Here is a 26,459-nt window from a genome sequence, read left to right as displayed (position 1 = left end):
ACTCAATAGCATTTCATAATCTCTACTGTTAGAGACTGACTTGAATTCCCTCCAAATTCATGTCAAAGCTCTGACTCTGAGTGTGATGAAATTTGGAAAAGAGTACTTTGGAGGCAGTCAGGGTTAGATGTGGCCATGAGAGCTGGCCTTCATGATGGCATTAACCTCCTCGTTAGCAGAGGCCACAGTGAACTTGTTCTTTCTCTCTGCTGTGTGAGAACAGAGAAGAGGAGGAAGACCCTCACCAGAATCCAAACTCACTGGATCTGATCTCTGACTTCTGCCCTCTGTTTAAGGAACTCATTCTATGGTGTTTTGTGATGGTCTGACCTAACTAACACGACTATGAATCAGGATTAAGTAATTTGAAGAGAAAATTAATATCAACATGACTGAGAGTTATACTTTCTTTAAGTTTTCTAGAAGATAAGCATTTTATTTTGTAAATCAAAGGCCATATTAAATATAATTGGACTATATTTAATACTTTCTTCCAAATAAACTTGAGATTTAGTGTTGTTGTTTTTACATTTTTCTGGTATACTAAGAATTTTTTCATAAATACATACAGTTGAAATGAAGTAATTTTGCAGAGCAACAATCAGTCTAATTACCTTGTGGCCTGCATTATCAATTAGAGCTAGTCACCAGGTATTCTTTTCATTTTTTGTCATAGATACCACTCATTGAAGACTCAGTGCCCCTTGCACTGCTTCAGACATTATGTCTTAAATTTGTTTTACTTTGCCTGGTTTGGTGCAGACAGAATATTTAAGGTGTCATGAAAACTCCCTAATGTATTATTTATTCATTCAATAAATATTTATTATGCATTGTAGAAATCCAACTCTGTTTAAAGACTACTTTAGTTGGTTTCATTCCAGCAAATTCTTGGGACTATAAATGTAAGTTACGTGGCCCTTACCTAGTGAACCTGTTCTATAAGTAAAGCATAAAAACTGTAGCTTAGGTTAGCAGTCACACACTTGAATTTCATGGATGAATAACATTTTTAACATTTGGGGAACTAATAGCAGTGTGCCAATATTTTACTTGACCAAATAATAACATTTAAAACAAATACCACTGCCAACTATCACCATTAGTTAACAAATGATGGAGCATTTATTTTTATTTTATTTTCTAGTACTAGGGATTGAAGCCAGGGGTGCTTAACCACTGAGCCACACCCCCACCCCTTTTTATTTTGAGACAGTCTCACTAAGTTACTTAGAGCCTTGCTAAGTTGCTGAGGCTGGCCTAAAACCTGTACTCCTCCTGCTTCAGCCATCCAAGTCACTGGGATTACAGATGTGTGCTGCCATGCCTCGCTGATGGAGCATTTTAACACAAAATAATTAAAGAACATAACCTTAGAAGAGAATAAAAGGCAGTCTTGAAAGTGACTACATTTAACTTAATAGGGTAAAACACTATATTCTTTATTCTCATTTTGGCTTAGACTGCCAAAACTTTGTTAAAAATAAATCCATATCTACTTTGTTCCCGTTTTCCATCATTCAAAACCCCTTTCTTATTCAAATTCTTAGGACTGGTCACTAAAATCTTCAGTAAATTTGTTTTAATCCCTTCAGTCTTGTAGGGTTCAACTGAATAATGCATGTTTACTTGCCTATACTTATTTTCTGTTAGTTTTTCAAACACTAAAGATAAATGGTGTTTTTGATTAAATTTATTTCTATATTTTCTTCATGTTTCTGATTATATTTCTGCATTGATAATATATCATTTAAACATCTATGTAAAGGCTATAAATCAAAGACTAACAAATGTAACAAGACTTACATGTGTGGACCCAATGAAATTGCCCTTGTCATTACAATTCCAAGAATTACAACTGTTAAAATTGTAGAAATAAAGGAGATCTGCAAAGAAAAATGTAAAGATTGTTAGTATAGCATACAGATTATTTATTTTTAAAATATTGCATCTTTTTCCTTTTTACTTGGGTAAACTAATGCACAGTTTCTTTTTTTTAAGTCTAATTCTTTAGTCATATTCTTATATGCTAGTGTTGTTAACCTCAGGCATGTAACTTCTTATCAAATCACAGTTTGGTCCCTCACCTCCAAATAGATATTCAAGTACTAAATATGACTATTGTTATAATTTTGCAACATGTCTTTAAACATTTTCAGTGGCTTTCTGCATAAAATATAAAATTGTACTTTTTTTTTCTTCTGTTTCTGGGTCTGTTCTGCTCCTTCGTTTTTGTCACTATTTTAACTGATTAAAATATCAACTGTTCTGTATGTATTTCTGTTTATTGAAACAAAACTGTAGATGTCTTAATAGGAGGTATTTGGTTTAAGGCTATATATTGTTTGCAATGGGTGTTGTTATTATTTATCTTTCCCTTAAAGGACAGGTACTGGAGACCTTTAGGGACCCTATGGGTTTACAGGATAGAAACTCTATTGCCTCAAATCCACACTGCTAGATGGATAGACACACAAACAACATGAAAAAAACAAGAGAACAAACTTCCCTACACAAACCAAGATGCTCCAATAATAGAATCCATTGACACTGCAGTAAAAGAAATGTCAGAGGTGTTTAGAATGTACATAGTTAAACTGATCTGCAATGTAAAGGATGATATAAGGAGTGAAATCAGAGATAAGATTAGGAGATGAAAGATCACTACAATAAAGAGATTCTAAAAAGAAATCAAGCATAAATCCTCAAAATGAAGGGGCAATAAACATCATTGGAGAAAAGATAGCCTATCCAAGAAATAGTGCTGGGAAAATTGGAAATCCACATGTAACAAAATGAAATTAAATCCCTATCTCTCACCCTGAACAAAACTCAACTCAAAGTAGATCAAAGACTTAGGCACTAGAACAGAGACCCTATGCCTAATAGAAGAAAAAATAGGCTCAAATCTTCATCGTGTCAGTTTAGGAACTGACTTCCTTAACAAGACTCCTAAAGAGTAAGAAGTAAAATCAAGAATCAATAAATGGGATGGATTCAAACTAAAAGCTTCTTTTCAGCAAAAGAAACAATCAAGATCATGAAGAAAGAGCCTGCAGAATGGGAGAAAATCTTTACCACCTGCACCTCAGATAGAGCATTAATCTCCAGGATATATAAAGAACTCAAAAAACTTAACACCCTCCCCCCCCACAAAAAAAATAACCCAATCAATAAATGGGATAAGGAACTGAACAAACACTTCACAAAAGAAGAAATGCAATTGATCAACAAACATATGAAAAATTGTTCAATATCTCTAGCAATTAGAGAAGCGCAAATCAAAACTACTCTAAGATTTCATCTCACTCCCGGCAGAATGGCAATTATCAAGAATGCAAGCAAGAAACAATAAGTGTTGGCAAGGATGTCGGGGGGGAAAGGTATACTCACACAAATTGGTGCAACCATTATGGAAGGCAGTATAAAGATTCCTCAGAAAACTTGAAATGAAATCACAATTTGACCCAGCTATTCCACTCCTTGATTCATACTCAAAGGACTTAAAATCAGCATAGTACAGTGACATAGCCATGTCAATGTTTATAGCAGCTCAACTCACAATAACTGAACTATGAAACCAATCTAGGTGTCCTTCAACAGATGAATGGGCAAGAAAAATGTGGTTTATATACACAATGAATTATTATATCAGCCTTAAAGAAGAATGAAATTGTGCCATTTACGGGTAAATAGATGGAACTGGAGAATGTCTTGCTAAGTGAAATAAGCCAATCCCAAAGATCAAAAAGCCAAATGTTTTCTTTGATATGTGGATGTTAATATAAAACAAGGGGAAAGGGTAGGGAAGCATAGAGATACTTTGGATTAGACAGAGGAGAGTAAAGGGAAGGGAGGGGGCATAGGAATAGGAAGGATAGTAGAATGTATTGGACATTATTGTCCTATGTGCATATATGTTACATAACCGGTATAACTCTACACCATGTACAACCAGAAGAATATTCCATTTATGTATGATGTGTCAAAATTCATTCTACTGTCATGTCTAACTAATTTGTACAAATAAAAAATAACATATAGCTCACATATTGAAATAATATTTTGGATGTATTGGGATAAATAAAATATTAAAATTTTTAAAAGGAGGGAAATGTTCAAATATTAATAATAGAATAAATATCAGTAGCTTTATTTTCATGAGGACTTTGATTTCTGTTTTTGGATAATATTTCTGTCTACACTGAACATGTAAAATGAAAAACAGTTCCATCATTCAGAAAATTCATACACACACACACACACACACACACACACACACACACACATCCCATTTTGGTACTCTTATTTATTTCTGAATGACTGTTAAAGATGGAAGATATGTTGGAAAGAATATTTTTTTCTCTTATTGGTGCATTATAGTTGTATACAATGGTGGGATTCTTTGTTAAATATTTGTACATCCACACAATGTAACCAATATAACAACATAATTTGGCCAATATCATTCCTTTGCAGTTCCAGAATACTCTTGAATACTGTCTCTACCCTCACTTTTAAGTGGAAAGAGAGAATTCATCACTGGGTATATAATAGCAAACCTCACTTTGAAAAGTAAAATTCAATCAATTGTTGGAATTGTCGAAATAGAATATAAAAGTATCATATAAATAGTCCTTTAAAATATTCTTCATCAGAATGCATGGAATCATGGAGACAGCACCAATGGTATTTTCGGCAAAATATAAGTATTCCTTGAGAGTGAGGGTATAAAATACAGTCAGAAAGTCTAGTTTAAGCAAATGAGCTTATGTGATGAGTAGAATAATTAGGTGCTTGGCTTCCCTAGAAAGAGTTCAGTATTTATCTTTAGCAATAAGAATAAAACATTGGCCAAATTCTCAACAAGTGATGAATCAACACATTGACATTTAAATTTACTGAATGGAAAAAGGCATAAAAGACATTATAATCTACAAATAAAAATATTTTGTGCCATTGAATGATTCATCCTTAGTACTAGGTTAATTTATTTTATTTTAAAATTTTAGCTAATACATGGAAACATAAAAGCTGTACGTATTAATGGGGTACAACACAATGTATAATATATCTATATATTGCATAATGTTTAAATCAGGTTAAACATAATTACCTCTTCAACCATTTCTCATTTCTTTGTGATGCTTAGTTTAGTTTTGAATTGTTTAAACATGGAACACTTTCCCAATAATGGAAACTTGCTTTAAATATAGTTCTTTATATTTCTAAATTTAATACCTGTTTTCTGATACCACTTAGGGTATCTATTTTGAAAAAGAAACAGGAAGAATATATTTAGTTTACATTCATCAACTACTTAGCCATTGGTTCCCCCAAACAAGCTAATGATTCAACCACGGTTTACTCTAGCATAATCACAAAAACACTATAAGAAACTAAAAAGAGTACTGTAATTCAGAACTTTGCCAACTAGATGCTAGATCAACAAAATGAATGTTGGTAACAAGGTTCATTTCTACATCAATTTAATATGTAAAACTTACCTTTCCAAGCTTTGCTATATCTCGGTACAAGGATAAAGGCAGAGTAAAGGTTACCGTGGAAAGCACAATAATGAAGTGACGACCAATAAATACATTCTCAGGGTCAACTAAAATACAACAAATAATATTTAGTGTTTGGAGATACAAGTAGCACATTGGTCACACAACTAAATAGGCAAGCAGTTAATTATAAAAAAAATGACTGAAATAATATAAATTATCCCTAAATGAAAATGATTTTAAACATATGTAAAAATAGAAATAAATTACAAAAACAAAATAACTTATGGGTATACCTAGGCCTGAAATGAATTTATAAAATTTCATATTCATATTATTTTGGTAGTTCCCTAATCAGTTTCTCTGCTCTTCAAAGCAAATAGACTCATGGTCTCTGAATTATTCTTAATAACCATGATATGGTGAAAAGTTGAACAGGAAGTGGGATCCTGGTGTATGTTGTAAAGGTCTGCTTGAGAATACTGTAGCAACTTTTTTGTAACCATCTCACCCTGCAAATAATGATAATGTCCCTCTCTTGGGTGAAAGACACACTTGTCTTATGTATATCCATAAAATGGAAAGCCCCTACAGAGGCCAATTACTGATACAACTATAGATCTAGACAAATCTAAAACACACGTGCCAAGGAAAAGAAGCCAGTCTCAAAAGATACATGTTGTATGATGCCATTTACATGGCATTCTGAAGAAAAGCCAGACAGGGAGAGAAACCAAGTCAGTGGTTGCCAGGGGCTGGAGATGAGGGCGCTTTTCACTAGAGGGAGTTGGGCAGAACTTTGGAGGGTGATGGAAAGGTTCTGTATTTTGTTGTAGCTGTGATTATATGACTATAAACATTTGTGAAAACTCACAGAATCTACCCTAAGAAAAGGATTAATTTTATTGCATTAAATTATAGTTTGATACAAATAATGGGGAAACTATTTTAGAAAAGATATAGTATAAATAGGATGTGAAAAATGTTACCACAGAGCTGTGATGTGAAACATAAGGAATTTAAAATGTAGACTATTCTAAGTATATGAAGAATAACAATATTTTTAATTGGCTAAATAAGAACTATGTATAAAAATAGATCAAAAATTAGGATCAACATTGGTCATGGGAACTGCAAGATATCTGAAGTAATCCAATCCTTCCACCTTCAAATATTTATTTATATATTATAATGAAACACATTAACTATATATAATCATATAAAATAAAGCAATTTAATTCTTCAGAAGTCTTATTTTCACTTACCTCCAGGAATTCTTTGAAAAACTTTGCTCAAAGTATCTCCAGCTATTATGTTATAACTTATCATAGCTAAAATATAATTAAAATAATAGTCATTAATAAACCACCACACATCTCATCTTGAATATTTTCAATGTAATCAGTTATTACTTTCCAAGAATTGACATAATCCTACCTTTTAAAATATATATTGTAATTACTAATATGAGCCACCATAAAAATAACTATTCAACAGATTTATGGTAGAATATCAATTTGCATTACAAAAAAATTTTCAATTTGCAAATAGATTTTCCTCAGAACACCTTTAAATAATGAGTTCTGGTAGTCATTTAAAATTTAAAATGCAATTTATCTTGGTATGAAAGTTCAGTTTCAAAACCTTTTTTTTAGGAATACATGTACTGCTTAAAGTGAGGAATAATAATAGTAAATTTTGAAGGCACCAAAATATTCCTTCAATTGAAATTGTAAGACATTTGGAAGAAATACAATGTTGACCTTTTGTGGAAACATAAGCAGTTAGACATTTGGACAATAACTTTTGTGATAATGATTTAAAAAATGAAGTCTATTTGGGCATTGGTTTCTATTAACATTTTACCATTTAAGAAGTGCCAGGTAGGGGCTGAGGTTGTAGCTCAGTGGTACAGCACATGCCTGGCATGTGTGAGGCCCTGGGTTCGATCCCCAGCACCACATAAAAATAAATAAATAAATATAAAGGTATTGTGTCTATCTACAACCAAAAATAATTAAGAAAAAAAAAAAGTAGTGCCTGGTAGGATTTTCACCATTGTCATAGAAATCTTAGATAGCATGTTTGTCTAGTACATCATTTTACAAATGCTTATGGTTTCACAACAAAGAAAAAAATATACTGAGCCTTAGAAGAAATTTGTTATGTCTCTCATTCATTTCACTTTTAATTACAAAACATTCTATAGTTTTGCCAAATAAGAAAAGCCCAACCTTAACTAGATGAAAAACATTTAGAGAATTGACCAAAAGGACCAGAAAATAAGGAGAAAATTAGTGAAGATGTAAACATTTAATTTGGAAAATATTTCAACTGCTAATTTTCTTTAATGATTCTTAAATGACTATTAAAATGTTTTTATCCAGAAGTAACTATTTAATACAAATCATTGTCGTATTCATCTTCATAATCATCTTACCTATAAACGGATATAAAAACTGTAGAACAGAGAGGAGGAGATACCCCGGAAAACCAAAGGTTTTGTTAACCAAAGACTGGTAGCTGTCTGTTCCAGAAAGGGCCCCTCCTTTTATCAACAAAATAAGGGAAAAGTCTGTGGCAAAAAAAAAAATAACAATTAAACAAATGTCAAAATACATTTGATAAAATAGGTTTTTTTTACTTATCACAGAGATAAAGGGAATTTTTTTTAAAACGTTTAATGGTACAGCATTATCATGACTATATATATAATATTATATATATAATTACCTTTCATGAACTGTCATGTTTTTAGTGACATATTTTTTAATCAGGCTGCATATGCACTTAACATATCCAGACAGTGAACTGGATAGAAGAGGGATACAGACTGGAGTCAATGTGTCAGGATTCCATTTTACTTTTCCAACCAACAATGTAACCACTGTTACCAGAATGTGACAACTCTTCAAGCAACAGAACACAGGGACTTAAGAGTTTCATACATAGTCAATGTGTAAATATTGAGAATGGACGTGCTGTCGACATTTTAGAAAATAAATTTTAGGAGATTCAGAGTATTTGTTGTATAACAAAGTAACTTAATTTTTTATATATCTTGGTTAAGAATATTTTAAAAATTCACATTTTAGGAATTCCAGTTCCAATTTTAGAATCAAAGTTAAAAATAGAAATTACATTTAAAACTTACTTTCTCTATTTAACTTGATTGATTGATTTTATTTTATTTTTACTTTTTTACTGAAGGACACTATAGCTTTATTGAGTACAAAGACATGTACAAGGTGTGGTACTGATTCTTTATTTTATTTCCTTTTATTTTTTTTTTGAGTCACTGGAGATTGAAACCAGGGTTACTACATCACCAGTCTTTCTTGTTTTTTTTTTTTTTTTGTTGTTGTTGTTGTTTGTTTGTTTGTTTTGTGTGGGTTCTCATCTTGCTAAATTATCCAGGTGGTCCTTGAACATGCTATCCTTCTGCTTCTATTTCCTTAATAGCTGGGATTACATGCATGGACCACCAGCATGGCCCCTGGCCTGGCACTCTTTTAATCTCTCTCTCTTATATTTCCATCATGGCAATTTCTTTTTATCTTCTAAGTAATTTGGAAAAGTATTAGAATACAAACTAGAAAATACAAATCACTGTGGTATGGTTTCCACCTTGATTTTCTCCCCATAATTGAAGCTTCTTTCCACAAGATCAACAGTTTCCAAGTTGATGAATATAATTTCTTTTCTCCTCCCCCAATCTACAATACCACTTGCTCTTTCTGACTTTTCCCCCTTTCTAGTTATCACTTCCCTTTAACTCATCCATCTTGCCTCAGTCTTTGTGACAGCACTTTCTCCTGGTTGTCCTCCTACCATTCTGGCATTTATACTGGTTTTCAACAGTTTTTTGACTCTGCTTCAAACCCTGTATCCCTGGGATTTTTGCTCATTCTTCAAGATGTCTTCCTGTGACCTTATCACATCCCTGGTTTCAATTTTCATGCACATGTTAGTAATACCTAAATTTGTGTTTCCAGTTCAGACCTTTCAAAACTCCACACTTCTATATATAGCTGCCTAATACAAGTCTTACCTTCAAGATGTTATAGGCATCTCAATATTAAAAAGTCCAAATGCTAATCTGTGCATTTGTTCTGGAACTTGATTCCTCAACCATGCTTCTCCAATTGGTGAAAAATATCAACAGAAACTTGAGACTCCTCCTAAACTCTTCAGTATTCATTACTTGCTATATAACTTTGGTCCCCAAATCCAGTAACTGTTGTATCATAAATATTGACTAATATCTCCTCATTGTTAACCTCTAACCTCCTTTATTATAGAGCTTTGGCCTTACAATTTCTTTCCTGGATTGCTGCAATGACCTCTTTACAGTTCTCCCATTCACCAAACTTGTCCCCAGTAAAATTTTGACAACCCCCCTCCCCCAAATGAATCTAACCATAGTTTAAATCTAATCAGTCTTCTACTTTAAACTCTCCAGGGATATCCACTAGTGCTTTGAATAAAAATAAAATTCTTTCATAGGCAGAAAAACCATATGTATTTATCTGTGCAGCCCTTCTTGAGTCTTTGTAAAGCAAAGCAATATGCCCATCTTGAAGAATGATATAAGGATCATGGATTTTAAATGTCTACCACAATGTCTGATATGTTAGAGAAGTGTTTTAGTTATTGTTTTTGCTGCTGTGACTAAAAGACCCAACCAAAATAACTGTAAAGGAGCAAAGACTTATTTAGGGGCTCATAGTTTGAGAGGTCTCAGTCCATAGACAGCCATATACATTCCTTGGGGCTCAAGGTGAGCCTGAATATCATGGTGGAAGAGTATGGCAGAGAAAGCAGTTCACATGATGATCGGAAAGCAGAGAGAGAGGTCTCCACTTGCCAGATACAAATGTATAGCCCAAAGCTACACCCCAATTCCAACCTTCTCCAGCCACACCCTACTACTTCAGTTACCACTCAGTTAATTTCTATCAGGGGATTAATTCACTGGGTGAAGGCTCTCACAACCCAATCATTTCTCCTCTGAATATTCTTACATTGTCTCAACTGTGGACTTTCGAGGGACATCTCACATTCAAGCCACAACAAGAGGCTAACTAAATTAATGAAAAGTTGTGCTATTTTTACTTATTTTTAACAGGTTGCATATGGTGGTTGAAAAAAAATCATTGTGGGGGTTGAATATTAATGATAACAACTACAAAATAGTGGCCAATACTTTTAGAATGCTTTTCTGTAAGCCAGTCCTCTTCCCAAAGATTTGCATATTAACTCATTTAATCCTCACAATCATGCTAAATTGGTATTATTATTATTACAATTTGATAAATGAAAAAAGTGAGGCTTAGAAGTTTAGGTAAATTGCTGATTTCCCCATTGCTAGAAATGGAGGACTCAGGACTCAGGACGTGGTAGACTGGAACCAGAATCCATGCACTTAAATTAATATCCCAACTCTGTCACAAGTAACTGCAGACCTTGCATAAACCATTGGAATCTAGTGAAGTCACAATTTCTTCCTTCATAAAAGTAAGACATGAATACCTACCGCATGGAGACAGAAGGATTTAATATTGTGGTTTTATTATGTTCATCATAAAGCCAGTCCTCAGGAAATGGTAATGACTATCTTTATATGAGAGCAACCTCTCCAACTTCCTCTCTCCACTTAGGAACATCAACCCTACACTTTAGCCATACTGAATCACATTTCTATCTGCTTAGAATACCCATCCATTTTCTTTACTAACTTACATTTTTCCATAAACACTCAGTGGACATCTCCTCCTTCCCAGAATATGCTTATTCTATTGAGGCTATGTTAATCACCATGTATTTTCATGATGTGTTATAATTATGTGTTTTCTGTCTGTCTAATACATTACAACGTGAGCTCTTATAACAGCATGGATATTGTTCATCACTGCTCTACTGGGTGCAGTATCAATGCCCAGCACATTGGTGATCTGTATATGTCGGATAAAATTAACTAATCCAATATACTAGGGTTGCTAATTGTTTAACTATTTGATTCTCATTTAATGTGATAAATGACCTAGTAATGAGACTTTAAACTATCATTCAAGCCTAAAGCATATCGCAATTAATTCTATTTCCTTTACTGAAAACCAGGAATGACTTCACTGAAGAGTTAAATAATGCCTTGCAGGACAAAAGATAGGATTTTTCCAGGTAGAGAATAAAAGGAATGTCAGGCAGGAGGACTAGCATCAGGAAGGCAGTGTAAAAGCATATTTTACATGTGGGGAATGAGATCGTCCAGAATTGCTAAAAGAGAAGGTCTGAATGTGACAGTATTAGTGACAGGTCATTAAGTAATTAGAAATGAGAGTAAAAATACAGTGACCAAATCATAAAGGAATCTAATTGCAATGATTTTTTGTTTTTGTTATTATTACAGAGTTGTGGAGAGTTTAAAATGGTGCAGTAGCCGATATGAGGATGTTTTAGAAAGATAACTCTTAAGCAATAAGCAGGACCCATCAGAAAGTAGACAGACACTAGAAGCACAAAATACTGAATATCTACTTATTGGCCAAGGAAGAGAACCAATGAGGGTTTCAGTCACTGAGAGGAGGCAAGGTTCTGGGAAAAAACTGTATGTTTGAGATGAGAACGTTGAGAGTTTTTATAAAAGTTCAAAATGTATTGCTTAAAGTTAACAATTTTTAAGAATTAAGTCCACAGAATATAAATGCTTTTGTCTGCTTATAAAATACAGGCTATAAATATATTCCCTTAAAAGTTTAAGGTATTTCAAGTATCAATCACTATAATATTTTGATCCCCCTTTAAATACATTATAGGCACATTTAAAAATAAGCTATGAATGAATTAAAGTTGTTTAACAGGCAAATTTTCTTTTAAACCATTATGTATATATTCTAAGTGTAGATTTTGCTTTCAAAGCCCAAGAAACAAAGTGAATCATAACCTATTAATTATTTGGCTTTTGTGTAATAATCCTTTATAAAAAATTATTCAAGTATTTGAATCATGCAAGTACATGAATAAGTTGGTAATTTCCATGAGCTTCGTAATATGTGACTTTGCAAAGGACAACTCATAGTCATTGTCATGGGTTTATATGTATCATTATTTGAAAGTCACTTACATTATCATTTATTCATGTATCATATGATCCGATTTTAGTAAACTGTTCACTCTCCTTAAGTCCTGAATTCTCAGGTGATATATATTGCTTGGTTTTCTATCTACTGGTTGACAGTGTGTGTAAATGTTTATAGTGCACTTAAGTTATTGTATGCCTGGGGGGAAATTGTTTGTCAGTGCTGATTGACTGGGAAACAGGAAATTAAAAAAAAAAAATCTCTTGAATGAGTTTTTCTAGTGTGATACGTGCTTTAATAAATGCAATCCAAATTTTAAATGCCAGCAAATCTTAATGAGCACAAAATTGTGGGTCCCCTGCCACCAGGTAATGAGTTTTAAGCTACAAACTAAGAGCTGTAGAATTGGAAGCAGTTTAGGTCTTGGGGGTGGGTAGTGGGGAGAAGATGGTAGGGAGGAAAGTGGTCCAGTAACTCTGCATCTTTGAATTTGCTATCTATTACATGCTTTACTGCCTCTCAGTTCAAGGAAAAATAGCAGTATTAGGGGCTGGCCTTGGGAGTCTGAGATTTTATAAAGGATGGAATCTTGGTCAGGGCTTCCAGATGCAAAGCTGAGACAGTGGTTTTGGGTCAAGAGCTCCAGGAGGATTGGAGTAGAAGGACAAGAAAGAGAAGACAAATCTGCAAGGATGTGTTCCTGGTTGAGACCAGCGCACCCCAGCCCTGTGGTTGTAGAACTATGGAGCTCCTACCATGTCACATATTGGACCTTGTGGAGGTAAAAGGGGAGGCAGAGGCTGGCTTTTGGATTTCTGTCAGCTCTGGGCTGATGGCTATAGGACAGTAGTAGTTGGGGGTGTGGTGGGAGTCATAATCTCACAGGAAGGTGAAACTCTTGAGTCCCACACTGCAGACAGGGTACAGTGAGTTTTTTGTACTAGCTAGTAGTAGGATACTTGGTCACCACTCAAAGTGGTCACCACAGTAGTGATTATTACAGGGGGTGTCTATTTAGATCAGCTGCCTTTTTCTCTCTGATCCTAAGGTGGAGGAAAGATGCTGTGTTTGTCAGAAGGTGAGCTGGTTGGATGACAGGCTGGGATAAAAACAATAGGAAGAGGAGATGATTATGAGTGATACAGCCTGCATTTAGATGGGGAGTGGCAAAACGGGGGCGTTAATGAACATGTTGCATGGAGAGGGGAGCAGAAGAGAAGGGATTTAGAAGCACCTTATTGCTGCATTTAAAGGCAGTGGCAAGCACTGAGCAGGGGTTGGGTGGAGGGGCAGTGGAGGTGGGGAACCCTGCTGGTTGAGCTCTGGGCTTCCAGGTGGACCTGCACAAACACAGCTGATGGGGCTCTCATTCACAGGCACCTGCCCTCAAGTTTGGCTGCCTGAACTTTGAGAGCATCATCTTTTCTTAGCCTTAATCAACCTTTGAAATGACTTTCCCATCTATTGCTTTCTGGATGAAGTGACAGAGGCACATGAATAGGATTTAGGCTTGGTAATATATAATGTTCTTCTACTTCTTCTAATCTGTTTAAAGGATTAGGATGAAAAGTAAATCCCCTCAGACATAATGCTTAAATTCTTTAGGATCCTTTGATATGCTTCTTAATTAATAAGGAAATTCAATTGCAGAGTATTATTTTGTGTGTAAAGGAATCATTGCACAATTTAAGTTGCAGTAATAGGCAATTATATAGCATTTTTACCTGTAATATATGAAACCCAGAATAAAAGCAATATTCCCAAAGGAAACCCAGCTTGCTTCATTGAATAAGGCAATCCTGGAAAAACACAAACACCCCAACCCTCACATTAATAAGACATGTAGAAATACAGAAATTTCCCTAATTCCTGTATATAATGTTAAGTTAAATTTATATATTTATGACATAGTTGTAAGCAATATACAGTCCTAAAATTGAATGGTAGCGTATTAATACTTATTTCAGAAAAAAATACTTTTAAGTTAGGGACATGTCAAGAGAGCAAATTTATGAGGTGATGAAATAAGAATTAAAAAAACAGAAAATGAAAAATAGATGCCAGTTCCCACAAATAATGTGGGTGAGGATGACATATTCCTGGAATATAATGGGTAGTAATGGCCCCAAACCCTTTCTTATATGGACAATAAGGAACAAAGCAGGGTTATAGGATATTAAGAAAGACTCACCCTGGAATCAAAATGCAGCAACCATATAGGTAAAAGGGAAGAAAATGTGAATGCAGAAGTGTTTTTTATGAAGTTAAAGGAGATATATAAAATTATGTCTCATTTTTTGGAGAAAGTGAACTCTTTTAGATTATGAAAAATAAGATATTGAAAAGAAACATAATTTAAATGCTTATACCCAGATGTTTTATTTTCTGAAAAATATAATTTTAAAAGGCTGCTGAACATAATTAAGTAGTATTTTAAATGTTGCTGGCATAGGTTAACTTAAAGCATGCCCATCAGCAATTAACTCTAGAACTCTGCTACACAGAACTGCCATACCTCCATGGTACAAGGAGGTAGAATTTTACATAAGTTTTTGCCCCTACTTTCTTCTGCTTTATCTCAGATACCTCCAAATCATGTATCATTTTAAGTAAATGTCCATATATGGATGAAAGTAAAATAAAGAAGCATATCAACTTCAACTTGTGAAAAAGGAAGAAAAGTAACTCAAGATAACAGATAAGCATAAAATTTTCAGTAGATTAACCTATTAAACCTTTGTAGTAAAATGTTGTATTCTCAATGAATAATGCAGTTTGCATTATTTTGTTTTCTTTGCCTTTTCTGAAATGGAATGTTCTCAAACAATGAAAAGAATAATAAACACTGAAAATAACAACTGCTTTTGGTTACTTTAATACAATGCACTTTTTTTTTCAGAATTTTTTTCCTTGCCTCAAAAACATTGGGAAAATATGAACTGTTTCTTTATTTTAATTGATTATTTGGCTCCTCTGCTAAGAACAATGAACAAACTGTGTTATTGATTAAATGATATTTAAAATGAACACATCACAAGTTTGCACTTTAAAATCTAACATCATTTAGATAGATAAGGAAATATTGTGTGGATTTAATTTTTCATGTTTTCACATTAAACTTTTCTACTTGTAATATTTAAAAAATAATATTTAAAAAAAGGTTTGAAGGTGATTTGAGTAATGGTTGACACTTCATGAATAAGAAAGAAGTGAATCAGACAATATAATCGATTGATCAGGCAGCCTATTAAAAAAGAAGAAAGAAAGAAAAAACCCAGGCTTGGTGGCATATGCCTATAATACTAGCAACTTCAGGGGCTAAGGCAGGAGGATTATAAATTTGAGGCCAGTCTCAGCAATTTAGCAAGGTCTTAAAAAAAAAAGAAGAAAGAAAGAAAGGAAGGAAGGAAGGAAGGAAGGAAGAAAAGAACAAATAAAAAAATTAAAAGGGCTGTGCTGTGCTGGGTATGTAGCTCAGTGGTAAAGGGGCCCTGGGTTCAACCCACAGTACCCACAGTACCCAAAACAAACAACAAAGTTCAGCCCTTTTGCTTGTGCAACTCCACCATGCATGTGGAGAATGCTATCACCTGTGGAAAGAGTGTGAATCTCAACTCCATCCTCAGGATAAAATAGTTGGAGGCATATTTTTACAATGCGGGATAAAAATAAAGGAAGATTTTTATGGAAGAAAATTACAAATTTTCTTAGTTAACACTTTCTCCTTTAAAAAACAATCAATGAATACTAGCAGTATATTGAGTCTTAGATTTGATCTTTTTAATTTAAAACCCCAAACCAAACCAAACAGAACACAGAACACTTACCTATTATACCAGATCCTATAATCGAGTTGACAACATTAAAAACAGCAGCAGACTGACAAGATTTCCTTGTATGCTCGTGTTCAGAAACAAGGGTTTCTCTGTCATCTAGATCTCTCTATTTTAATAGATTAAAATGGTGATTAAACAAATATTTACTAGCTTGAAAAATTGGAAAATATCAGACAAATATCCAATGCAAAATTCTACCATGATACTAGTAGTAATAAGTAATATGAAAAACTATAATAAACTAATTATGAGGACAATAACGTATAACGTTTAATAGTAATTCAACGGAGCTTTGCAAACAACTCCATCCTCAAGTGTCAGTTTGCAGCTGCCCCAGCTGGTCCTTGCAAATCCAGAGTACAAGTCTGTGGGGAGCCAGCAATGAGATTGTGTGAAATAAAGAGGTTATTGAAAAGTACTTTCCAAGGAAGAAAGTCAGATTAAGTCAGATTAAGGAGAATAGTTTTCTCCTGCAGAATTTTTCACTAAACTAAGACCCCAGATGAATGTAGCTGACCTGTTGCAGCATGAATGAAATCAGAAGAACTGGCTTCAGAGCTTGACCCAGTTGCCAGTTTTACCTGCAGCGGGATGAGGGGCGGCTGTCCCTGGTACCCCATTGCGCGGTGATCCTGAGCAAGTGGAAGGTTCTGGGGCTGTGCAGTAGGCTCTCGCCTGCCCAGCCTCCCCCACCACCTTGCATACAAAGGAGGTACCCGCGCACCGGGAGGGGCTGGAGGGAGCCGGTTCGCTGGCTGCCCAGACTGTCTTCACCCACTGCCGTGTTATAGACCTGAACTCTGGGTCCTCACAGTCCCGGGCGGTTTCCCAGGGGAGTTTGCCCAGCCACAAGCACTCTCCTCCTGATAACGGGATGCTGCAGAAGTTTCTGACCTGGGCAGCCCTCTCCCCACCCACTCTGCATCTCTCTCCTCCTCCCCTCCCACAGGGATGACTGAGAGCTACTCTTAACGAAGCTGCAGAATACAACTTGTTCCACTCATTGCCCTGCCCAGATTATACGGTTATGATCTGATGCCCAGGTAAGAGCACAGTGGCACCCCTGCTCCATGGAGCATCTTTCCTGGTAGCTCTTCCTTCTCTCTACACCTCTTCTAGGGCAGAGATGGCAAATTAAAATGTAGGACTTTAATGGTAAGTGGAAATGGAAAAAAGGACTCATTAGAAAATAAATAGGGGGGAAAAGCCAAAAAAGTTCCTAGAACTTTTAGCAAACTTGATTATTGTGCAAGTCTTGATCAAATGCTTCCTGGTAACTCTTCGGAAAAGGAGACTTAAAGAAAAGGAGGCTGGATTGTTACTGGATTCAGGTAAGAAAACCAAGAAAGGGAAAGAGGGCTATCTGGGGACTGAAAAGGGAACATACCCAGATGTCTGGGCTAGCTCTGTTCACCTCTTTGTATTACACATGATGAAACTGAGGCCCAGAGTATTCAACCACACAGAGGCAGATTGCACAGAGCGGAGTTTCAGGGACAATGAGGGTGGTAATCATATACAAGTATTTATCAAAAAAAAAAAAAAAAGAGAGACTTTTTTCATACATATTTATTTAAAATAGTGAAAAATTAAAAACATGGAAAAACTAAAGAGACTTATAAATTACACAAACTCTCTACCATCAAATTAACAAATGCTAACATATTGTCAGGGTCATGAAAGAAACTGAGCCAGACTATCCAACCAAATTGCTCTCAAAATTTTGATCCACAAAAAATGTGGGTTAATAAATGTTTATTGTTTTTTGTAGACCACTAACAGTTGGGCTTATTTGTTACAAAGTTATATATATATATATATATATATATATATATATATATATATACACACACACACACACACACACACAAAGTAATATATGTATATTTTTCATATACAAAGTAATATATGTATATGTATATATACACATATGTAACAATATGTACATACATATGTACAAACATATGATAGAAATACATGATATATAATATGTATGATAGTAATATATATATACACACATACATATTTAACAGTGATTCTATTCCTATGTTAATGATATTTCTTTAAAGAACCTTTCTTATAATTTCAAAAATATTGTTATGTAGTATAATTTCAAAAATATTGTTATGTAGTATAATTTCAAAAGTGCTATGTTCTCAATGAGATATTTTCAAGAAGAAAGAAAAGGACCCAGAGAATCACTAACAATCCTCCCATGCAGAGGTAAACACAGCTAATGTGTTAGAACCCTACAGTTTAGTCAGATTATAGAGTGTTTTTTTGAAGGGTAAGTGCATATTCACTTACAAAAACAAAAACAAAATCAGTTTTATTGAGTCTGCTTTAGTCCCAGAGGCCATGGAAACCAGACTTTCAGGAACAGGGAGAGACTTAATTTGAGCTTTTTATAGGATTGTACAATTATATAGAGATATAGTGATCCCACATTGAAATATTGCTTTTCCTCATTATTTGGTTGCAGTCCAGGCAAGTTGATGTCAAAGAACACCTTGCCTTCTTAGAAATAATCAAAGGCGATTGTATCTGGATAGCAATTTGAATTTAGAAAGTTCTTCCTGATGGGTATTCGGTTCAAGTAGGTTCAAGTAGGGATGAAACTAAAGGGAATAACTTTCAATATACAACTTTATAAGAGTTTATTTTCCCTTAATCTTGGAAAGGTGTCTGTAAGAGGAGCAATTTTGTATTGTTAAAAGAAAAAAAAAAACAGATGCTTGATATTTTTCACAATATTGGAATATTGGATTACTGTTACAAATAGACCACTAGTATGCAGAGTTTCGAACAATATAAACCTTTCTCTTTCTTAACTTTATAGGGATAGGATTCTCAGTCTTTGGAGAGTCTGGATTTTTGCTTAGATACTTTCAGCTAAATAATGAAAATGTATCCTTTCTCTTCATGGATTAATCATTTTTCAAAGTCATTCTTGTAACTTTTCTGGGATTTTTATATTACAGTAAGTACTATTTTAGTCCTGTTGCACCATGTTGTTATTATTATCGAAATGTTCAAGTATTTTGATATATTTTTATTGTATTGTTGGAACCACTATAGTGATATTCCTGGTTAGGAGTCAGGATGAGGATGGGGCACTGAAGAATAAAAATTAGGGCAACTGTGAACCTTGCCTTGCCCAACCCGTTTTTAGACTTCTTGTTCCAGTGTAATTATAAATAGCATCTTTTTCATCCTCCAAAGTATCCTGGTTAGATGATACGTACATTAGTTGGCTTTTCGTTGTTGTAGCCAAAATATCTGACAAGAACAACTGAGAGGATGAAAATTTTATTTTGGTTCATGGGTTCAGAGGTTTAGTCCATGGTGAGCTAAATTTTTAATACCTTTATTTTATTTATTTATTTTTATGTGGTGCTGACGATGGAACCCAGTGCCTCGCACATACTAGGTGAGCCTTCTACTGCTGAGCCACAACCCAGTCCTCATGTTGGGCTAATTTTATTGCTGTGGGCCCAAGATGAGGCAGAACATCTTGGGGGATGTGTACAGAGAGAAAGAGGGAAACAAGAAGGAGAAGGAGGAGGAGAATACGGTGAAAAAAGAGGGGGAGGAGAAAAGAGGAGGAGGAGGAGGAGGAAGAGGAGGAGGAGGAAGGGGATGCAGGGAAGATGCACCCTTCCAGGTTGCAAATCCAGTGATACCCCTCCTCTACCACACCCCACCAGGCCTCAGTAATCATCAGTCTGTCCATTCAAACTAGGATGAACTGATTAGGTTACAGGTCTCACAATTCAATCATATCACCACTGAACATTTCTACATAAACACAGGAGCTCTGGGGTGACACCTCATATCCAAACCATGACAATAGGCTACAATATTATGTTACAGAGGGACCAAGGTAATAATACTATTGCCTAAAATCTTCATAGTACTTCTCAGTTTTCTGATGTAATCTCCAAGCTAAGAAAGAATGATAGGTCTTAAAAAAATGGACTTTTGGTTAATTCTTCAGCTAGTATACAGCAGATTAGAAGCTCAGGCTCTGGAAAAACCTTTGAGTCAAAAGTTTGCATCAAAGTTCAAGGAATTGTGGCCTGTTATTTAACTTTTTTAGTCTCAAATGTACTCCTTTCTAATAGGGGAAGACCAACGTACCTTTCTCTTGGTCATAGTTATGAGAATTAAATGAAATAACCAAATTTTATTAGTTTTTTATAGCACTAGCAATAAAGTATCATAAAGTTGGTGACATAAAACAACTAAAATATATTGTTTCATAGTTCTGGAGGCTGGAAGTCCCAAATCAAGGTAGCAGTGAGGCCACACTCCCTCCCAAACCTTAGGGTTGGACTCTTGTCTCTTCCTTGCTTCTGGTGGTCTGGGGGCAATTTGTCATGTCTTGGCTTGTGGATGTCCCACTGTAACTCCCCATCTTCACTTGACATCCTCCCTGCCTGCCTTCACACACTCCTCCCTGTGTATGTCTATGTCTGTGTCACAATTTCTCATTTCCATTAGGACACCAAACATATTGGGTTAGGGCCCACCCTAAGGACCTCATCTCTACTTTACTACACATGCAAAGACCCTGTTTCCAAACAAGGTCACATTGTGAAGTACTAGAGGTTAGGGCTTCAACATGTCTTTTTTGGGTGTTGGCACCATTCAACCCATAAAGCTATTTTAAAAGGATTTAGTTAATTGTTTGGCATATGATGAGTTCTCCATATGTGATATCTGCTGCTACTTCTAAGCAGAAAAACACTGTTAGGTCAGTATTGTTTAAGGCAGACAGCCTCTGATTTTTGTCTAGACTGTGGCTGCCTAAAAGAGAACTGAAATTCATATCCTCACTTGCAGCTGGTTGTTGTCATGTCACAAATTCTGACTAAGAGGATGCAGATGAAATGTATGTCTTTAAAGAGAAGGATAATAATACCTTGACTTCTCCTTTGTCATTCTTTCCTGATGAAATGTCCAGACACATGGCAGAAGGTGGAGTTTTATCCCAGAGCAGTCACCTGCTGGAAGCTTCATATTAAAAATGGCTAGATAATAAAATAAGGGACTGGGTCCCTGGTGGATATGCCAGATCTAGATTGTTCACGGGGATGTGAAAAGGAAATAAAATTCAATCTTGCTTAAACCATAGCTATTTTAGTTTTTTTTTTTTGTGTGTGTGTGTATGTATGTTTTGTCCCTTATAGACAATTGTAACCCTTTTTAATATGCTTCTGGGTACCAAGTCTATTAGTCTAGTAGTAAAATAGGAGGAATTTAGTTAAAGAACTTTTTTTAGGTGCTGCTCTATACAAATATGTAAGATAGGATGAATCCTAAAAAGTTCTTTAAATTCCTTTCAGAAGTAATAGAAGGGTTCCTGTGTTCCATCAACAACTAATCAAAACCTATATTAATAAATATATACATTTTATCAGTATATGCACAAAAATAAACTATGAATTGTTGCCTTACTAATTACCTGATAAAAAACCTTGGCTTACAGAGGTAGGGAAATACTCTGTCAGTTTGGTATGGATGCTCTTCTATGTGTCCTATGTTTGTACCCTTTGATTCTTACATTTCTGGTCAATATTGCTGTCTAGGTCTTACTTTTGGGATCTACAGAGAATTCTTAGTCTCTGATCATTAGCCTAAGGGCTGACCCAGATACTGCAGCTCTGGCTCTGACTAGAGCGTACTCTCATTGTCTTCTACTCTACTGTCTGCATTTTCTACATGTGTGATAGAAAATGCAATTTGAAAACCTATTTCCACCAAGATATTTTTTTTTTGATACTGGGGATTGAACACAGGGGCACCTTACTATTTAGCTACATCCCCAGTTCATTCAATATTATCATTTTTTAAAATTTTGAGACTGAGTCAAGCTAAGTTACTGAGGGCCTTGCTAAGTTACTGAGGGCCTTCTGAAATTGCCCAGACTGGCCTCAAACTTGGGATCCTCCTGCCTGCCTCCCGAATCACTGGGATCACAGGCCTGTACCACTGTGCCCAGCTTCACTGGAAATCTGAACTAAAAGTTAATCCTACTTGTATAAGCTCATATTTTCATTGTAAGATCATGAAACACCTCCCCAGCTCCAGAGGCTGTAGATGAATGTCTGCTATGAAGGGTAGTCATTTCACACTCATTGTAAGGTGAATAATGTGGTATAAAACAATAGGTAAGAAAACTGAGGTTTATCTTCAAACCATACCACCTTTTATCACTCACTAATTAAATACACCAAGGACAGGGTTGAAGAAATGAAATGAAGAAATGAAATTGGGTGCCATGTACACTTCAGTGTCTTCTGGTCAAGGAGATCTATAAAGGTTTTACCAGTATAAATAAAGCCTCAATTAATTTTTTTGATCCTTTTTTTTTTTTCATTCTGTTTGAGTCAGTTTCCATTTGTAACATTTCAGTCTCATCTCAATTGAATTAGACTGGGAAGAAGGATATTGCATACCCTTAGGATAGGCTAGTTAGTGTACCAGAATTCATGAGATAATTACTTAGAACCACTTCAGCTAAATAAGTTGCACAGCTGGAGAAGACAGTAGGGTGGAAATTTGGCAATAAAAGGATAAGGGGCAGCTGAGACTGTGTCTTCTTTCTGGGCTGGAAAATCACCTTCTGATGCCTAAGGCTTGCTGGACATACTCCTTGTCACAATGAATGGAAAGTGGGACAAAATTCAAAAAGTGATCAAAGAGACTAAAAAGAACCTTGTTTCTAGAACCACAAGATGGCCCTTAGTGTAGAACTATGGGGCTGGCAAACTGTGGCCAGATTCCCAGCTCTGACTTTTATCTTTCGTTCTGGCCTTAGGTAATTAAAAAAAAAAATGTTCTTTTTTGATATACATGACAATAGAGTATATTTTGACATAATATACATACATGGAGTATAATTTATCATAATTAAGATCCCATTCTTGTAGTTGTACATGATGTGGAGTGACACTGGTCATGTATTCATATATGAACATAGGAAAGTTATGTCTAATTCATTATTTCTTTCCCATTCCCATTCCACCTTCCTTTCCTTTCTTCCCCTTTGTCTAACCAAATGAACTTCTATTCATCCTCCCCACACCCACTTATTGTGAATCAGCATCCGCATATCAGAGAGAATATTCGGCCTTCGGTTTTTTTGGGTTTGGCTAATTTCACTTGGCATGATAGTCTCCAATCCCATACATTTACTGGCAAATACCATAATTTCATTTTTCTTTATGGCTGAGTAATATTCCATTGTGTATATATGGCACAGGTTCTTTATTCATTCATCTGTTGAAGGGCACCTAGATTAGTTTCATAGCTTAGATATTGTGAATTGAGCTGCTATAAACAATGATGTGATTGTGTCACTCTAGTATGCTGATTTTCAGTTCTTTGGATATATGCTGAGGAGTTAGGTAACTGAATCAAATGGTGGTTCCATTCCAAGTTTTCTAAGGAGTCTCCATACTGCTTTGCAGAGTTTTTGCACCAATTTGCATTCCCACCAGCAAGGTATGAGTGTACCTTTCGCCCACATCCTCACCAGTATTTATTGTTACTTGTATTCTTAATAATTGTCATTCTGATTGGGGTGAGATGAAATCTCAGTATAGTTTTTATTTGAAGTCCTCTAATTGCTAAAGATGTTGAACATTTTAAAAATATATTTATTGACCATTCATATTTCTTCTGTGAAATGCTTATTTAGTTCCTTTTCCCATTTATTGATTGGGTTATTATTATTATTATTATTATTATTATTATTATTTTGGTGTTAAGTTTTTGAATTCTTTGTATATCCTGGAGATTAATGCTATATGTGAGGTGCAGGTGGCAAAGATATTCTCCCATTCTGTAGGATCTCTGTTCACATTCTTGATTGTTACCTTTGCTATGAAGAACCTTTCAAGAAGAACCACCTCATTTATTGATTCTTGATTTTACATTTTGTGCTTTAGGAGTCTTATTGAGGAAGTTGGTTCTTCAGCTGACACAATGAAGAGTTGAGCCTACTTTTTCTTCTAGTAGGCACAGGGTTTCTGGTCTAATGCCTAGATCCTTGAATCCTTGAAACACTTCAAGTTGAGAAAGATTCAATTTCAAGCTACTACATATGGACTTCCAGTTTTCCCAGCACCATTTGTTGAATCAACTATCTTTTCTCCAACGTACGTTTATGGTGTCTTTATCTAGTACGAGATTACTGTATTTATGTGAATATGTCTCTGTTCTTTCTATTCTGTTGGTCTTCATGTCTATTTTTGTGCCAATACCATGCTGTGCCAATACCTGCTACTTTGCTGAATAAGTTTATGAGTTCATAAAGCTTTCTGGTGAGGTTTTTTTGGGTCTTCTAAATATAGATTCACATTGTAGACAATTAGGGATAGTTTGAGTACTTCTTTTCCTATTTGTATCCCTTTAATTTCTTTCATCTGTCTAATTGCTCTAGTAAGGGGTCAACGAGTATGTTGAATAGAAGTGGTAAAAATAGGCATCCTTGTCCTGTTCCAGTTTTTAGAGAGAATATTTTCATTTTTTTTTTCCATTTAGAAAGATGCTGGCCTTGGTTTGGCATATATAGTTTTTACAATGTTAAGGTATATTCCAACGATCCCTAGTTTCTCTAGTGTTTTGAACATGAAGAGGTACTGTATTTGTCAAATGCTTTTTCTGCATATATTGAGATAATTTAATTTAAGTCTATTGATGTGATGAATTATGTTTATTGATCTGTATGTTAAACATACCTTGAATCCTTGGAATGAACCCCGCTTGATCATGGTGCACTATCTTTTTGATAAGTTTTCATAAGCAATTTGTCAGTATTTCATTTAGAATTTTTGCTTTTATGATCATCAGAGATATTGGTCTAAAATTTTTTCCCCCATGTATCTTTGGTTTTAGTATCAGGATGATACTAGCTTCATACAATGAGTTTGGAAGGTTTCTGTCCTTTTCTACTTCATGGAATAATTTGAGGAGGATTGGTATTAGTTTTTCCTTAAAGATCTGGTAGAACCTAGCTGAGAATCTATGTGTTCCTGGGCTTTTCTTTGTTGGTAGGCTTTTGATGGCATCTTCAATTTCATTGCTTGAAATTAATCTTTTTAAATTTTTCATCTCCTCCTGATTCAATTTGGGTAGGTCATATGTCTCTGGAAATTTGTCAATGTGTTCAAGATTGTATGTTTTGTTAGAGTATAATTTTTCAAAATAGTTTTTGATTATTATCTGTATTTCAGTCCTTTGTAATATTTTCTTTTTCATCATGAATTTTGGTAATTTGAGTTTTCTCTCTTTATCTTTGTTAGCGTGGCTAAGGGTTATCAATTTTATTTATTTTTTCAATAACTAAATTTTGTTTTTGATGATTTTATTGAATTGTGATTTTTTGTTTGTTTCAATTCCATTGATTTTAGTTCTGACTTTAATTATTTCCTGCCTTCTATTACTTTTAGTGTTTATTTATTCTTCTCTTTCTAGGGCTTTGAGATGTAATGTTACATTATTTATTGGGTGACTTTCTATTTTTTTTAAGTAAGTTTAATTTTTATTCTTCTATCCAATACATGGATATATGGATACATTTTCCTTAAAGAGCTTGCAACTCTAAGGCAATATTCTTGGGTACATATTATATAAAGCAACAGCAAAAAAAAAATTGAATGCAGGAATGACAATTGGACTGCTAAAACATAATTTAATATTTATGAAATTGCACACATACCAATAATATTCTATGCCTTCTAATCTCTTAGTCCAACTATCTGAAGTGCTTTGCTGTTTGTATATTGGATAGCCTAATGCTCTACATATATTTTGTCATATACAAAGCCTTTCTTCTAAGTTAAATTTAATAAATGAACATAGGATTTACATATAGGGATTTTTGTCTGGTGTATGACCAGAAAGCACATTTAGTTTTTGATCACAGTATCTGCCCACTTATAAACATTGCCCCCCCCCCCCCCAAAAAAAAAAAGACCTTGATGCCATCTGACTGCAGTAATCTTGGGGTCCTTCAGGGTCCCCTGAGA

At 34.8% G+C, this 26,459-nt stretch overlaps 1 protein-coding gene across 2 annotated transcripts in view; it reads right to left on the bottom strand.

The window, feature by feature from the left end:
• Positions 1-17,042, bottom strand: part of Slc38a11 (solute carrier family 38 member 11) — a 50,744-nt gene extending 33,702 nt beyond the window's left edge. Inside the window, exons 1-7 of one of the 2 annotated variants that reach the window (XM_027946157.2) lie at positions 17,004-17,042; positions 16,414-16,528; positions 14,311-14,385; positions 7,948-8,082; positions 6,773-6,838; positions 5,508-5,614; positions 1,807-1,886 (exon numbers count right to left, since the gene is read on the bottom strand). In XM_027946157.2, the coding sequence (XP_027801958.1) occupies positions 1,807-1,886; positions 5,508-5,614; positions 6,773-6,838; positions 7,948-8,082; positions 14,311-14,385; positions 16,414-16,528; positions 17,004-17,042 (617 nt within the window). Of the gene's footprint in view, positions 1-1,806; positions 1,887-5,507; positions 5,615-6,772; positions 6,839-7,947; positions 8,083-14,310; positions 14,386-16,413; positions 16,529-17,003 lie in introns of those variants that run through there. The other variant, XM_027946159.2, reaches the window with a different exon arrangement.
• Positions 17,043-26,459: the final 9,417 nt, after the last annotated feature.

The sequence above is a fragment of the Marmota flaviventris genome, chromosome 11, assembly GCF_047511675.1.
Source record: "Marmota flaviventris isolate mMarFla1 chromosome 11, mMarFla1.hap1, whole genome shotgun sequence".
In the NCBI taxonomy this organism is placed as follows: Eukaryota; Metazoa; Chordata; class Mammalia; order Rodentia; family Sciuridae; genus Marmota; species Marmota flaviventris.
The sequence above is the reverse complement of the archived record's forward strand: the minus strand, read 5'-3'. Positions and strand labels throughout refer to the sequence as shown.